Here is a 17,259-nt window from a genome sequence, read left to right on the forward strand (position 1 = left end):
GACAAGTAAAGACAGGTACTTATCCAATGCTTTTTGGCAGGAAGCTCTTTTATAATCTGGACTATCCCAAGAAACATCTCAGGAATATGGAAAACACTAATCCTAAATTTACTTAAGTACAGAATTTGTTTAAGTATAAAATAAATCTCATCAATTTCATTAATAACTGAGAATGTAAATAGGTTATATGTGCTAATGAACAAAATAAAAATACTGTACACATCAACCACTTCTATATTTTCCCCCTCCCTCCCCCTGGTTCATTACAATAGACGTAAAGTACTGATATTCTGTATTTTCTGTGGAAGAAGCTGTGTTCACATATTTGCATTTCATATATAAATGTGTTCAGCTTTTCTTTGTTTTCTGTTGGGCAAATTTTTAACTGAACTGGCAAAAATATAAATAACTTAAAGTACTTTTTTGTGCATGCCTTGGCATTTTATTTTTAAAAAATGAACACTGGATTGTCCATCTTGCACTACTTGTAGAGTGATTATCAAAGTGAACACTGAGAAACAATTGTAAGGTTTCTTTTTTAAAAAATTTCATCTATTCTCATGCAATGTTTTCTCTTTATCCCCATGAGGAATTCTACTATCACCCCAAGGAGAAGCTTACAATCAAGTTCCACTGCTTTTCCCCATTGGTTATTCCTTTTTCTTTAAAAAGGTGGTGCTTTGGATTGTCAAAAGCCATTTCAACAACAGTGTTAAATCCTGCTACATACTGGATGATCTTATGGATTCTCCAGTAAAGGCTTCACCCAGTGTTACCAGAGTTGCTGTGAAATACCTTGTCCATAAATAGCTGGGGGGAAAAACACATTTTTTCCCTGCACTCATCCGTCCCTAGTCTGACTACTGTGTAGTCTCTGCTCTTCCACCTGTCTTCCAAGTCTTATATGGGAGGGCTTATAAACTTACAGCTGAACTCCATAGAGTTGCTGTGCCAGTGTCTTGCTTTCCAAAAGCTTCAGAACAGATGGCATTCCTCTAATGTGCAACACACAACCTCACCCACCTACTGAAGTGCTCCACAGTTTGAAGCTCCTGTTTTCTCAGTTATATCCCAAGGTCATTTTCTTCTCACTCTCCAAAGGTCTGAAGAATTTCTTTGCCATCTCCTGGGGCCAAGGCTTTTTATTTTGGGAAAGAATATCAGAGATGTTTCTTTCTTGCTCTCTTCCTTTTAAATTTAAGCAGTTTTATGACGCTGACATCCCCTATAACAAAAGGTAGCAAATTTAAAGATGTGCCACACTATTTCCTTGGCATCTTGTTTTAAAGTAGGAAGCACACAATCAGATGAGTGAAAGCAAAATATTACATTTTTCAAAAACTGCATAGTGACTTCCTAAAGCAGATGCCAAGTAACTTATTTCCATGGGAAATGCTGGAAAGGTATCAAATAAAGAAAAAGAGTTCAAATTCAAATTCATTGAACTACATCTTTTTAAATGCGTTATTTATTTATGATGTCCAGGTTTCCATTGATTAGGCATTATAAACTGGGAATCAATATTCATACATAAAATGATGAACACAATTTTACAAAATCACACACTAATTCTATCTCTTATTACCATAACTAAATACCAAATTCCTTTTCCCCTTATGGATAATATATTCTCCAAAATACAGATAAAGCCAAAATAATCTGGAACATATTATATGGTTAATAGCCAGTAGAATAGCTGGTTAACAAATTACTGCACTGAATACTTAGTATTAGAAATACAGATAACCACACAGCAAGGTGTACTATAATTATTTGGATGGGACACTTCAGTTCCTAAACCCGCCAGCTGTCCATCATTTCATTTGTGCTTCAGTGTTAACTCTTTGCCCTTTGTATAATATATATATATGTGTGTGTGTGTGTGTATGTATGTATGTATGTATGTATATATATGTATAGTTTGAATCCATAGGTCCCATTAGTTTCAATATGGGTAGTCCTTGGTTTATGTCCATTTTCAGTGAACATTGAGATTTTCAATGGTGCTGAAAAAAATGAAGTTCTGGCCATTGTAGCGTCTCCAAGGTCACTTGAACATGATCTGCAGGCTTGGGTGCCCAGCTCACTATTATGCCCTTGCAGGGAGCCACAGGATCACCATTAGTGATTTCCAATGCCAGCTTCTAACCAGCAAAGTCAATAGGGAAGCCAGTGGGGGAAGGTTGCAAGTCACTCTGAAAAATCTTTAGGACTGCATTATTTAGCAAGGGCAATCCCAGTCCCAATTGCTGTCATAACCTGAGGACTATCTGTGAGATGATGCTACAATAATGATTACAGTACAGTAAAACGCTTAGCCTAAAAATGAACTATTGTTCATATATCAGTTGCCAGCCGTGATTTTTTTTTGTTTACTATGATTGTCACCTTTCGATTTTGTATTTTATTTGTAGCTTGTCATGAGATCAGAAAGTATTGACTTTTTTTTTCCTTTTCCTTGACAGGATCCTTCAAAATGTGGACGCAAGAAAACAGTCTCCTTCAGCAGCATGCCCTCAGAAAAGAAAATAAGTAGTGCAAGTGACTGCATCAGCTTCATGCAAGCTGGCTGTGAACTGAAGAAAGTCCGGCAAAACTCTCGTATTTATAATAGATTTTTTACTCTTGACCCTGATTTGCAGGCACTTCGCTGGGAACCCTCTAAAAAGGATTCAGAGAAGGCAAAACTTGATATTTCTGCGATTAAAGAGATCAGACTAGGGAAGAACACAGAAACATTCAGAAACAATGGACTTGCGGATCAGATTTCGGAAGACTGTGCCTTCTCCATAATTCACGGAGAAAATTATGAATCCCTAGACTTAGTTGCCAATTCAGCAGACGTGGCCAACATTTGGGTATCGGGTTTACAGTACCTTGTTTCTCGTACTAAGCAATGTTTGGATTTGATAGAGAGTAGCCAAAATACTCCACGGTTTGCTTGGCTTACCTCTGTATTTGAAGCTGCAGATGTTGAAGGCAATGGGATTATGTTGGAGGACACAGTTGTAGAATTAATAAAACAGCTGAACCCGGCCTTAAAAGAGTCCAAAATCAGATTAAAATTTAAGGAGATTCAAAGGAGCAAAGAGAAACTAACAACTCGTGTAACAAAAGAAGAATTTTGTGAAGCATACACGGAGCTTTGTACAAGACCTGAAGTTTATTTTTTGCTAGTACAAATATCTAAAAACAAAGAGTATGTAGATGCCAAGGACCTTATGCTTTTTTTAGAAGCTGAGCAAGGGGTTGCAGGTATCACCGAGGACATTTGCCTTGATATCATTCGTAGATATGAATTTTCACAGGAAGGGCAGTTGAAGGGTTTCCTTGCAATCGATGGATTTACACAATATTTGTTGTCTCCAGAATGTGATATTTTCGATACCTCACACAAGAAGGTTGTTCAAGACATGACCCAGTCTTTATCACACTATTATATTAACTCATCTCACAATACCTATTTGATAGAAGACCAGGTCCGAGGGCCAGCAGATATCAATGGCTATATCAGGGCACTGAAGATGAGCTGTAGAAGTATCGAACTGGATGTTTGTGATGGGCCAGATAATGAACCCATCATTTGTAACTGTCATAATAGGGCATCACCTTTGTCCTTTAAATATGTAATTGAAGTAATCAACAAATTAGCCTTTGTTTCTTCAGAGTATCCTCTTATTCTCTGCTTGCAAAACCACTGCTCCATACAGCAGCAGAAAATCATGGCTGAACATATGAAGAAGACTTTTGGGACCAAACTGTACACCGATGCACCACTAGTATCAGAAACGTATCTGCCATCTCCAGAGAAACTGAAAATGAAGATTATTATCAAAGGAAAGAAACTGCCTTATGGTAAGGATTTATTAGAAGGAGAAATCACAGATGAAGATGAAGAAGCTGAAATATCTCGCAGAAAGTCTGAAGAATATTTAGGGGACCCAAAAATGTCCTGGCTATGCAAAGAGCTTTCTGATCTTGTAACTGTATGTAAATCAGTCCAATTCAAGGATTTTGAGAACTCAATGAAAAATCAGAATTATTGGGAAATGTGTTCTTTCAGCGAAGGAGAAGCCAGTAAAATTGCAAATGAATGTCCAGAAGACTTTGTCAATTATAATAAGAGATTTCTGTCTCGAATATATCCAAGTGCCATGAGAATAGATTCCAGTAATGTAAACCCACAAGACTTTTGGAACTGTGGTTGCCAGATAGTGGCAATGAATTATCAAACACCTGGGCCAATGATGGATTTACATACTGGATGGTTTCTACAGAATGGGGGTTGTGGTTACGTCCTTCGACCTTCTGTTATGCGAGAAGAGGTGTCTTACTTCAGTGCAAACACAAAAGGCATCGTCCCAGGGGCTTCCCCACAAGTTTTACATGTCAAAATCATCAGTGGACAAAACTTTCCAAAGCCCAAAGGAGCCTGTGCCAAAGGGGATGTCATAGATCCTTATGTGTGTCTAGAAATCCATGGGATTCCCGCAGACTGTACAGAGCAGAGGACTAAAACTGTTCAGCAGAACAGTGATAATCCTATTTTTGATGAGAGTTTTGAGTTTGAGATCAACTTGCCAGAGCTTGCCATGATCCGCTTTGTAGTCTTGGATGATGATTATATTGGTGATGAATTCATAGGCCAATATACGATTCCCCTGGAATGTTTACAGTCAGGCTATCGACATGTACCTCTGCGCTCCTTTGTAGGGGACATCATGGAGCATGTTACACTTTTTGTGCACATTGCAATAACTAACCGGAGCGGTGGAGGGAAGGCCCAAAAGCGTAACCTGTCGGCTAGAATAAGAATGAAAACTAGAGACTATACTATGCTGAGGAACACAAGCCTTAAGATTATAGATGATATCTTTAAGCTCGCAGTACACCCACTGAGAGAAGCAACTGACCTGAGGGAGAACATGCAGGTAAGGAAAACTGAGGTTTTTTTAATTTTAATAATTGAAAGCTTGGTTTAACAAACTATCATATGAAATACAAATATTGGTGCTATTCCTGGTTGTTAGGTTTTTTTTTTAATAGCCAGGATTATAATCACCATTAGTAAATTCAAAGAAATTGCTGTCTACAGTTTCTGTGTTTATAGGGTCAAAAAACTGAAGCTTAGGATTTTTTTGCTTGCCTTGAAGTTGGAGGCTTCCAATTTCTCTGTGTTATTCTTACTCTCCTGAATTTTTCTACAACAATGAGCTAGTTTTTTTTTTTAAGTGCTCCTCTGGTTGAGAAATTAGATTACAATGAAACTGCACTATTATTTGAGATGCAATGTTTGTACACTTCTATATATAATTCTTATAATAGCCTTCCCATTTTTCTGGAAGGGAGGATGCACATATACAGTGCTGGATAATATAATTCTGTGAGTGAGAGAGAGGGAGGGATTGGGAGGGAGGGAGGAAGAGACAGACAAATTCATAAAATTTGGTGCTGTCCCATGAATTCAGAACTCTAGAAAGTAGAAAATATTACTAACTGCAGATCTACTTCTGCTACTCAGAAAATATTATTATACTTAGGAATCCACGAATCAACCATAAACCTGCACTTATTTAAAAATAAATCCCCGCTAAATACAGTGAGATTATTTTTATGTAATCAAGTTTGTAATAGTAAACTCTTCTGAACTTTTATCTTCTTCCCAAGCTCGCCCTCAGTTATACATGGACTTGCACGTATAAGTGTCTTTTTAAAGCATCAATTCAATTGTTTAGATAAGCTGTTTCCTCTTAATTTTTCATTTTCACGATATTTAGAAAACAAGGCTTTACTTGTAGGAGAGTCATGGAACATTTCCCATCACAAGAGCAAATATATTACTAATATGTTCAGTTACTGATAAATATTTTTTGTTCTCCCACAGTATGTAGACTTCAGTGATTTATGATTGGAGACCAAATAAAAAATAGCAATGTGACACACAATATAAAACAAATAACAAGACAGATTCATGACAGACTGTTAAGGCTGTTTTGGGAATCCCTCTGCAAAATGGTCACCAGGCCCCACACCTCCTGGTGGTGGTGTAGCTACTTTCCTGGAAATTTTTAGTGAGAGATTGGAAAGTAAGAAGCAGCTAATTTCGGCATTTGACCAATTCATACAGTAGGAGAGGTGGGGATATAAACTCTGCATACCAAGTACAGAGGAGGAGCCAGTGGAGTATGATAAGCGTTCCTGACTTAGTAGTGATAATAGCATCAGAACAAATACAAAATCATTGCATTAAGGGAATGCAATTAAAGCTTTTCACTTCCAATATGGAAAGTAAGGGATTAAATCATGCAAGTGTGAAGTATTCTTCTGGGTAGAAAATGTATTGTTCTGTAGATCGAGACGGCTAAAGTCTGGAAATGATCTGTAACCATCGCAATCATTAAAAAGGTTGACATCTAACCCAGTATGCCTACTGATAAATGATACGTTAAGAATTTTTATGTAAAACTGAATATTAACTGTTTGAAGAAAAGATTTTAATTGTGGAACAAACTGGTTTTAAGTGAGGCTTTTTGATCTGGAGGAAACACATCGACATTTTGAAAAAAATGCTGTTTTATTCACCTGAAAACAGATTTCTATTCAATTTTTCCTGAGGCAATACCAGCTTCTTTCCTCTATTGGCAATCATGAATAACAGCTAATCATTATGTTCTGTGAAGATATCTTACTCCAGTCCAATGTAACATTCTGCCATTCTCACACCCTTAATTTGCATGCAAACAGGCGTTAAGCAAGGATATATCCTTTGCCCCATCTTATTTCATTGCTATGCTAATGGTGTTATATGGACCATTTCTAAACTTGAATCTTGATGTCCACTAAAGCACAGATTACGGTAATTTCTGTGCTTCTTTATACTGATAACACAGACTTTTTTTCTTGAAACCAAGATGTGTTTTTGTGTGAGTGTTAATCTAATACTATCTGGATAAGGATTTGGAAAGAAATCATTCCAAAATGAAGGTGTTCCTTTTCACTGAGAAACAACAGCAGTAGAAATAGTAAAGTAGTGATTTTCAAATTGAGCGAGCAAAAAAGCTGTTCCAGTACTCAGGTATTTTCTCCCAGCCCTTCTCTCTGGACACATGGGACCCATGAGGCAACAGTCTTGGCTTAAAAGGCTGCAAAAAACAATTATTACATTTGCCAGATGTAATGAGAATACTTCAGTTCCTGCTGCAAAATAATGATAAAGTTTTGAGGTTTGTTGTTTTAGTGTTCAGTTTTGCATTGATTCTGTCCTCTCTCCCTCTGAAATGATTTAATTCAAATGTACTAAGATTCTATTGTAATTGCTTTCTTCTATTCCCAATACTTTGGATAGAATTAAAAGAATCTGCCACCTTAAGTATTGGCTGAGACAATACTTTTAGGGTTTTTGGTTGGCTCAGCTGATTTTTGATAAGTTTATTTATGCTTGGGGGGAAAAAACTTTTGCATTTTTTTTCTTTTGTGCCATTTCTTCTTCAGTTTTAACATTATATATCTTGATAGAGCTATGCTGTTACGATATGAATAATGGGTGATTTCATATGTTGTATTACAATATATATTGCATTGTACAGAAATATAGAAATTCTATGCAGCTTACACTTTAGGATTAAAAACAATAATAACAAAAATAGATAAGCAACCGGGAATGCAGTTTCATAGCATCTTAAAGCCACCTGTAACTTCTGAATGATTTTCAAGGCTAGTCCCATATAGGGTACTCTAGTTACTAGTAGTCAGGACAGGAGTTAGCTAAAGAATATATGACTGTATGAAGGACCTTCCAATCCAGGAAATGTCGCCAGTGGAAGGTGTTCCATTCAGAGGCCATTGTGATCACAACTGCCAGTTGCTCATTGAGCTGGATCCAAAAACCCTGGAGGATCTTCAAATTATGCAAAGTTTCCTCTGAGAGACTACAACCACGTCATAAATTAAAAGTGGTGAATCTCTGTAAATGGACGTTTCTTAATTTCAAAATGACCAGTCTTGTAGAGTTGAGCCTAAGGGTATTTGTCCCCTCCAAATCCTCAGCCCCAGGAGCTGGATGTCATTGCCTGGATAGTCAAAACTTTTCTTTTTTCTGTAGCTGTTTCAAATCCCCCTACGTATCTTTCCGTATGTAAGAAAGTAGTAAGAATCTCAAGCTGGTGTTTTTTAAGTGCACTGAGCTTGCTGGCTGGCCTGGAAAATTCTGAGAATTGCAATTCTTGAAAATCTGGAAGGTTCCAAGTTGGGGAAAGCTGTGTACAGCAAAACATCAGTTGTAATTAACATAAAATGAATGAGCTTGTAAAATTTGCACTTAAACAGCAATGTTCTGCTAATATTTGTAGGTCAATGAAGAGAATGGCTTGCAAGCATTCTTTTTATTTGGCCATAAAATTGAGGTTTGCTTAAATTCTTATTGGGAAATTGTTGGATTTCTTTATACAAAGAAAGCCTATTGTAAGCTAAAAATAAATGTTAATATTGCCAAACAACGGAAAGTTGCCTCTTCTACTATTATAGGTTGTAATCAGTTCCATACACACAGATGTTCCATTCAATTTCTGTTCTGTTTGGATTACAACTATAGTAGCCAAATGTAGGTTCAGAGCCAAGTTGGCTGGATGCAATTCAGGTGGCTTTTTCAGGACTCACGTCTGTAAAGGAATGCTGTATCTCGCCAAATTCCTTACTGCTGAATTGTCATATCCAACAAAAAGTGTTCCTCCGAGTTAGGGGTTAAAGGTTGTAATAGATCATGGCTCTGTTCAAACTTCTTCAATTCTTTCTTTGGTAGACCCAGATATGGAAAGGCTGTGCAATTTGAGACCCGTTAAACAAATAATCCATCAGCAAAAGCCTATAGCCAGCTACTAGACATTATCCCTGCATTTGTATTCTCTGATATAGGACCCAGATTGTTGGGGGCAATTAAGCTGACTTTGTAATAATACCGCTTAGGGGTGTGTGTGAAAGCCCTAATAAGCAGGCATATACATAGAATGAAGGCTACTGCTAAGTTTGTAAAGCCACCCTGAGTCTTCGGAGAAGGGCGGGATATAAATGGAATTTTTTTAAAAAAATTAAAAACAAACTCCTTGTGAACTGGATGGTGGGTTGAAAGCAGCATTCTGGGTCTGAATTACAAATGGATATGATAATAGAGAATATGTGATTAATTACTAAGGCCCAATCATAAGTGCAGTTCACATTTGTTTGACTTTGTGATTAATCATTTATTGTGGTATTCAGTTCAAGTGTCCTGGGTTAACAAAGACAATCTAAGCTCAGAATCAGTTGGATACTCATTTATATCAGTGCTGCAGCTCTTCTCTCATAGAAAGGGCCAGGCTGTCTTCCAACTTACTATACCATATGGGAAAAGAGCACCACTTACTGAGTACCATCCCTTCTCCCCCCCACCCCCCAAAAAAACAAGAGTGGAGAAGTCATGGGCCCAATACAGCTCCATAGCACCAGACACAGCACCACTGAAACTCAGAGGTATATGAGTTTTCAGAGGCCCATTAAGATTTTTCTTGTATTTTTATTTTCAAAAATAGGGGTGGAAATGGGAGGATAGGAACGGGAGTGGAAAGCCTCTGAAGACAAAGTACTGTAATCTCCACCTTTAATTTTTACTTGTTCCCCCAAATGGTTTAAAATATTGTCAGAGTTCTAGGCTGTTTGAAGAAGAATTGAAAGTTATTATAGATGGAAATGGGAGCAGTTTGCTTACCAGAGGCTTTCTGCTCCCATTTGTACTCTTAAAAGCTCAGAAAAACAGGTCAAAGATTAGCCCTGTTCCTGTGACATCACCACCTTTCTTGTAATATCACCTAAAACATTGCTACTCTACTCTTGGATCTAGAGTAAGGTTAGGTTTCCCATTTTGTAAGACTTGGCTCCAGTAATTATTTACTGTAATAGCTAAAGGCATCGTGTTTGAAATGTAATTTGGAACAAGATTTTGGGATTGAATTTTTATTTTCAGTACCTGAATGTATAAGATCTCTTTTAGCCTTCAGGAAAAGCCTTAATACTTGGCTATGCTGACTGTCATGGGGCCCTGAAAGAGAAGCTATTGGCTGGAGCTAATTGGTGCACTTTAACAGAGAAGGCACCCCCCACATCTCTGCTCCAAACCCATGTTTTTACTTAGTTTTAATTTTTGTAATGTTAATTCATTTTATATTTATAATTGCTTGGATATTTGTATATTTTATCTCAATGTAAGCCGCTCAATCTCGTTGAACTATGAGATGGGTGGCAAATAAATTTAATAATAACAACAACAATAACAATAATTTGAATACGAATGATAGCCCTAAGTGTGTTTAGGACTGTTGTCATTTGCAAGAAACAAATACAGAAGAAAGCAAACAAAAACATTTCATGGTGAATATTGGACATTATCCATGCACTAGAGGATGGCAGATAGCAGTTTTTCTCTCATTGTGCTCGGTTCAGTCCACTTTCTTGGCTCCGTCAATGGTCTTTGCAGCAAACCACAGGGCCACCAGTATAATGATACATGCACAGTGATGTCATCACACACATGCCCCCATTACATACTTGCATCCTAGTGTCTGGCGCAACTATGTAAATTATGACCTACATGTGTTGACGTTGTCACTCATATTTCCATGATTTGCCTTCTCTTGCTCTCCACCACATAGAGTGTTGTCCCTTCAGTGCTGCAACCCAAATTCTCTAGCTTTAAATAAAAGCTAAAAATACTAAGTGAATATGCTGGGTGTACCATTTCTTTCTCTTCAGTGTCATAGTGAATACACTGTGGTTCTGATTTGGAGTACTTCAAAGTAGTTGAGCCTTTTTAAGTGTGCTATTTTGGTTTGAAAAGAAATGTACAGGGACTTCCTGTTTGGCAGCCGTCGGGACAACTGGGAAAAGCCGGTGCTCGGCTTTCCAGCTTGGTTTTTCTTCGTCTAGCGATCCTTAAAGGGTCGGAAAGTTGCCCTGGAGGGGCAGTGAAGGAGGAGGGATACTTCAGGAGCTCAGATCAGGGAGCACCTGATCAGAGCGAACTGTAGGACCTTCTGAAAAAATGAAGATAAAGGCTGCCGGGACAACCCAGCAACCCTAGCCGTCTCCAGCAGGAAGAAAAGGAATATAAATCAGCTGATTCTCAACTGTGTGCTGAAGCTGGGTGAGCAAGAATTTTTCTTTCCTTCTCCTTGAGGATTATAAATGTTGTGCCCCTGATGGGAAAGGGCTGAAAAGTAAAGACCCCCAGAAGGATTAAAGTTAAAAGCAGCGAGTAATTACAAAGAAGGGGAAAGACTCTTTGTTAAAAATATCGGACATTGATAAATAAGCCAAGGAGGACATCTAGTGGCGAAAGAAGAACAAAATTTCTGATATATTGTGTGAATTGAAAAAATTGTTGATTGAAGTAACCTTGACAAAGGACACCTGCAAATGATAAGAGTGCCTTGGTGTGAGATTGTGAGGAAAAGACTCTTCAAAGTTACTTTTATTTAATTTGGCTAAATCTAAACAGATGTGGTTTTGGCTTTAGACTGTAAGCTGTAAAATGACTTCATCAAATATTACCAGAATTATGAAGAAAACCTCTTCTGCACCCTCAGTAGGACAATCTAGTCCTACAACACAGGGATCTATTGAAGCAATGTTGCAACATGAAAAGATAAGCACTGCTCAAAGTGAAACACAGATTTCATTAAAATTCCTTCAAGAACATATGTTAAAAAATCAAGAGGCATTGGAAAGAAACCACCTGGAAATGCAGGAAAATCACAAAGAAACACAAAATAAACTTGAGAAAGTAAGTGAAGAAATTTTGAATATAACGGGAAAATTTGAAGCTCAGAATCAAATGATAATTAAAAACCAACAGAAAATACACAAAATTGAAGAAAAAACAGATGAGAACAATAAAAAGATAGAAATGTTATTACAAGAAAATGAAAAACTAGAGAATGCAATTAAGACTTTAGAGATGGAAAAAGCGGAACATTATTTAAGATTTCAAAGTATCCCTGAGGATAGAGAAGAAAACATAGTGGAGGTGATTATTGATATCCTGGAGGTTTTAAAGGCAGACAGAGGAGAAATTCAGCTAGAGGTCGATGAGATATTTCGCATCAATTCAAGCTATGCAAGAAGAAATAAACTGCCAAGAGAAGTACATGTACGGTTTGCAAAGAAGACAACAAGAGATGAAGCACTACGGAAAGTTAGAGATGAGCCAATACAATACAAAAATAAAGAAATTGTGGTCTTAAAGCTGATACCCAAGAGAGTTAGAGACACACAAAGACAGTATCACTTTCTGACCACGAAGCTGATTGCCAATGGTATAAACTTCAGATGGCTGATGCCGGAAGGTATCTTAATAAACTGGAACAATACAAGATATAGATTGGACTCAATCCGGAAGGCAGAAGATTTTGAAGTAAGGAATAGGTCAATTTTAGATGAAGGAGTGAAACTTAGCCAAGGGGAGAGTAAGGAGCAGAAACAAACAGAAGAGAGGACCCAAGGAGCAACCGCACAAACAGAAGAACAGAAAGAGGAAGACGACCAAAAGGGCGAGGATGAATGACTTGCCAGAGAACAAAGGACTACTAGATCTACTAGACCTAAATATAAATAAATGGAAATGGAGAAAGAAAACAGAATCTTCTCAGTAAACATAAATGGACTGAATTCCCCAATTAAAAGAAATAAGATTTTTAGGAAGTTACAGAAATTGAATTTGGATATAATCTTTTTGCAAGAAACACATATAAAAGAACAACATCATAAATTATTGAAATATACAAAAATTGGGAAACTTTATTATGCATCAGCGCCACAGAAAAAAAGAGGAGTCGCTATATACATTAAAGAGACAATAGATACTAAAATGGTATATTCAGATAAAGAAGGAAGAATTTTAATGCTAGAAATTTATCTGCATCAAAAGCAAATATTATTAGTGGTAATTTATGCACCGAATAATAATCAAGAAAATTTTTACAAAAACCTACATAGGAAAATAATAGAAATGGAGTACCAAAATATTTGCCTACTAGGAGATTTCAATGCAATAATAGATGGAAAAATTGACTATAAAAGTAACAAAACAGGGAAAAGTGGAACAGGAAGATTACCTAAGACATTTTTTGATATAGCAGAGGAAATCGGAATTCAAGATGTTTGGAGGGAAGTTAATCCACAAAAATTGCAATATACTTTTTATTCAAATAGCCAAAAATCTTGGTCAAGGATTGATATGATTTGGATGACTGCTGACGTGAGAATGAATGTACAGGACATTGAAATAGAAACAGGCATATGGGCAGATCATAATCCTTTGAAAATGACCTGGAAAAGAATCCAAAAAAGGCCAAGATGGACTTTAAATTGTTCCATATTAAAAGAAAAAGAATTTATAGAGTTAACAAAAAAAGAAATGGAATTCTTCTTCAAAGAAAATAAAAAAGAAGACACAACAGTACAAAATGCTAAAGCGTACTTTAGAGGTATAGCTATAACGTATATGGCAAGGAAAAATAAACAGAAAAAACAGCAATATGTATTATTAAAAGAAGAATTTGGAAAGTTAGAATTAGAACTGCAAAAAAATCCACAAAAAAGACTTTGAAAAGAGAAATGGATATAATAAAACATAAATTAAATCTGTTAGACTTAGAAAAAGTGGAAGAACAGATAAAAAGAGCGAAACAATTTTTTTTTAAAATGCCAATAAGCCGGGAAGATGGTTAGCTTATAAACTTAAAAAATAGAAAGAAAAAAAAAAGATACATAATTTACTCTATGGGAAAAGTTATTTACAATATAAAAATGAAGAAAAAAATATAGTTAAAGAATTCTATAAGGAATTGTATGATAAGGAGGAGACTTTAAGAGAGAAAACTGTAAAATAATCTTCCAAAGATTTCAGAGACATTTAAAATTATGTTAGATGAAGGGGTTACAATGATGGAAATATCAGAGGCTATAAAGAGACAAAAAAATGGGAAAACACCAGGTCCAGATGGGCTTCTGGCGGAGTTATATAAGAACTTACAAGAGATACTAAGCGAACCGTTGAAAGACGTTTATTAGAAGCTAAAATGCCAATGACGTGGATTGAAGCAAATATCATTTTAATACCAAAAGAAGATTTGGATTTGACCCAGATTAAGAACTATAGACCGATCTCATTGCTCAATGTGGATTATAAAAATTTTACTTCAATAAAAAACTAAACTAAGAATCTTACGGATAAGCAAAAATGCCAATTGTCAGAATCAATAGAGGTACAGATAGTGAAAAAGGTTAAATATTTGGTATATATTTATCAGCTAAATGCTCAACAATAAAAGAAGACAATTATACAAGGCTATTGAAACAAATAAAGCTAGACTTGGAAAAGTGGAAGAATTTACAATTGTCAATACTAGGAAGAATTGCTACAGTTAAAATGAATATATTGCCTAAGATTTTATTTTTATTTCAAACAATTCTGATAAAACTTGAGAAAAAATTCTTCCAAGAGTTGAATTCATTAATTTTGAAGTTTGTATGGCAAGGAAAGAAAACTAGAATAAACATGAAAACGTTGCAAGATGCTAAGGAAAATGGAGGCTTTGGTCTACCCAAGTGGGCTTTGTATTATCAAGCATCTGTATTAACATGGGTGAAAGAATGGATAATTCTTAGGAATAAAAGGTTATTATATTTGGAGGGACATGACTTACAATTGGGGTGGCACGCTTTTTTGTGTTACAGAAAAAACAAAATTCGTAAGTATTTTCAAAATAATTGTATTAGAAAAGCTTTGATAACAGCATGGGAAAAAATCAAAACTAAAATATATGTAAAAATCCCAGGGTGGTTATCAATGATAGAAGCTTTCTCACACCCAAATTTGGTAGATTTTGAAAAAAAATTGGGCATACAGAGATATTTTGAATACTGTTGGGACATTAAAATCAAAACAAGAGCTGGAAAATCAGGGCATCAACATGTCAGGGTGGGCACTGTTACAAATACAAAATAGATATGAAAAAGATGTGAAACTGTATGGATTTTATAAAGAACAAACTGTATTTGATAAGATATTGTTAACTTCTGATGAGAAATTAATTAAGAAAATGTATAATTTTTTGTTAATTTTAGAGATGGAAAGTGAACAAACTAAAGAGACAATGATGAAAAACACTGGTTATAATATAGAATTAGAAAAATGGCAAAAATTATGGGAGAGAAATTATAAACTGATAATGTCAACTGCGTATAAAGAAAATTAATATAAAATGTTTTATAGATGGCACCTGCCTCCAGCAAGATTAGCAAAAATGTTTAAAAATATGTCAGATAGACGTTGGAAATGTAAACATAATTCAGGTACGTACTATCATATCTGGTGGAAATGTGATAAAGTAAAGGCCTATTGAAAAAAAATACATGCTTGGTTAGAAAAAGTATTAGGAGAACATGTAGTATTTAATCCTGAATTTTTTCTATTAGGTATAATACCAGAAAAGATTAATAAGCAAAATTCATATTTGGTTCTACATATTATAACAGCAGCAAGAATAATCTACGTGCAATACTGGAAGAATGAAGGAATACCATCAGAGGAAGAAGTAATTAAAAAAATACTGGAATGCGCTGAGATGGACAGACTAACTATGAGGCTGAAACATAAAGAAGAAACAGAATATTACCAAAGCTGGAATTTATTCTACAAATTGCTAGAGGAGAGAACCAAAGAGTAGGACTTGATTATGTATTAGCGTTTTTTGAACCCAGATCACACGCTGATTGAAAAATTAACATATGTATGTAGAGAAAATAATAATAATAAAAAGCTTACTTGATAAAAAAATATAAAGTGGTATTAACACAATTAACAACAACAACAACAACAAAAGAAATGTCCAGAGGTATTTTGAGTTTTATAGAAAAGGGTATGTTACTTATGGTAAGCCATAGTTCTCTTCAAAAGCAGTCAAAAACAAGATGAATTGGTGTCAGTCAAATGTATATCTCTGTGAAAATTCGTTCTTGCAGTTTATGTGTCCTATTTGAGGTATGACCCTCTAGAGGTCCTACCAATACTAAATGTGGTAACCATACTTGTCTTCTTAATTTATAACTTATGGTAGTCTGTGGAAATTAAGATAGCCTTCGAAGCCAACAGTGCCATCCATCCCTGCTGCTACCTGCGATGGCACTGTTGTCCAATCATGAAGACACTAAGAATATAATACTGATTCTAAGTCTCACCAGTCTGTAAAATACTGTACATGGTGATAATAGTTTGCACTGAGAATAACTGGCTTTTCCCCCTCTTATTTTCAATAGAATTCCATTCTCTCTGTGAAAGAACTTTGTGGCCTCCCACCGATTACCAGTCTGAAGCAATGCATTTTGACCTTGGTTTCACGGCTTGTGAACAGTGACAGTGTCCCTTCAGTAGCTCTCTGCATGAAGGACAACTTTCCTTATCTAGAACCATTGGGAACTCTGACAGATGTGCAGAAGAAGGTTCTAGCTGCTTATGACCAGGTTTGAGCTTGCCTATAGTTTTTATTTGCATTACAAAAAATATTTGAATTTGAAAGAAGGAAGCAGACCATTCCATCTGCCTTGCACAGTACAGAACAAGAGTATGCTCTATTGGATTCAAGGTGCTAGTAATGGTGTTCAAAGCCCTCCATGGCATGGGGCCGGAGTACCTCAGGGAACATCTGCTGCCAGCATCAAGCTCCCTGCGCCCTGTGCGTTCCCACAGAGAGGGCCTCCTCAGGGTGCCACTGGTCAGAGAATGCCGACTGGTGGCCCCCAGGGGGAGATCCTTCTCTGTGGGCGCCCCGGAGCTATGGAACCAGTTACCGGTTGAGCTCCGGACGGCGCCCGATCTCCGCTCCTTTCGCCGCGATCTGAAAACATACTTGTTCGAGCAAGCCGGCCTGGCCTGAGGGGGGATTGGTGGGGTTTTTTATTATTTTTATCGGGGTTTTTACTATGTATCAATTGTATTTTAATCGGGCATGCATTTAATTATTTTTTAGTTTTTGTAAATTTCTGTGTTTTCTTGCCCTGTACACCGCCCTGAGTCCTCAGGGAGAAGGGCGGTATAGAAATATTAATAAATTAAAATTAAAAATTAAATTAAAATTAAATTTCTATTAGTGTGGCGAAAAAAATAAGCTTTTTGTCAGAAGAAATCCAATTCTCAGTCACATTTTAATAAGGGTTTTAACAACCGATCCACAA

At 36.3% G+C, this 17,259-nt stretch overlaps 1 protein-coding gene across 1 annotated transcript in view; it reads left to right on the forward strand.

Moving 5' to 3' along the window:
• The window catches only part of PLCL1 (phospholipase C like 1 (inactive)), a gene marked incomplete at its 5' end in the record, with an annotated part of 207,691 nt that overhangs the window by 147,597 nt on the left and 42,835 nt on the right, over nucleotides 1-17,259 (forward strand). Inside the window, 2 exons of the mRNA XM_083349714.1 lie at nucleotides 2,466-4,931; nucleotides 16,345-16,548. Coding sequence (XP_083205840.1) covers nucleotides 2,466-4,931; nucleotides 16,345-16,548 — 2,670 coding nt within the window. The remainder of the gene's footprint in view (nucleotides 1-2,465; nucleotides 4,932-16,344; nucleotides 16,549-17,259) is intronic.

Source organism: Vipera ursinii, assembly GCF_947247035.1.
Source record: "Vipera ursinii genome assembly, chromosome: 1".
Lineage (NCBI taxonomy): Eukaryota > Metazoa > Chordata > Lepidosauria > Squamata > Viperidae > Vipera > Vipera ursinii.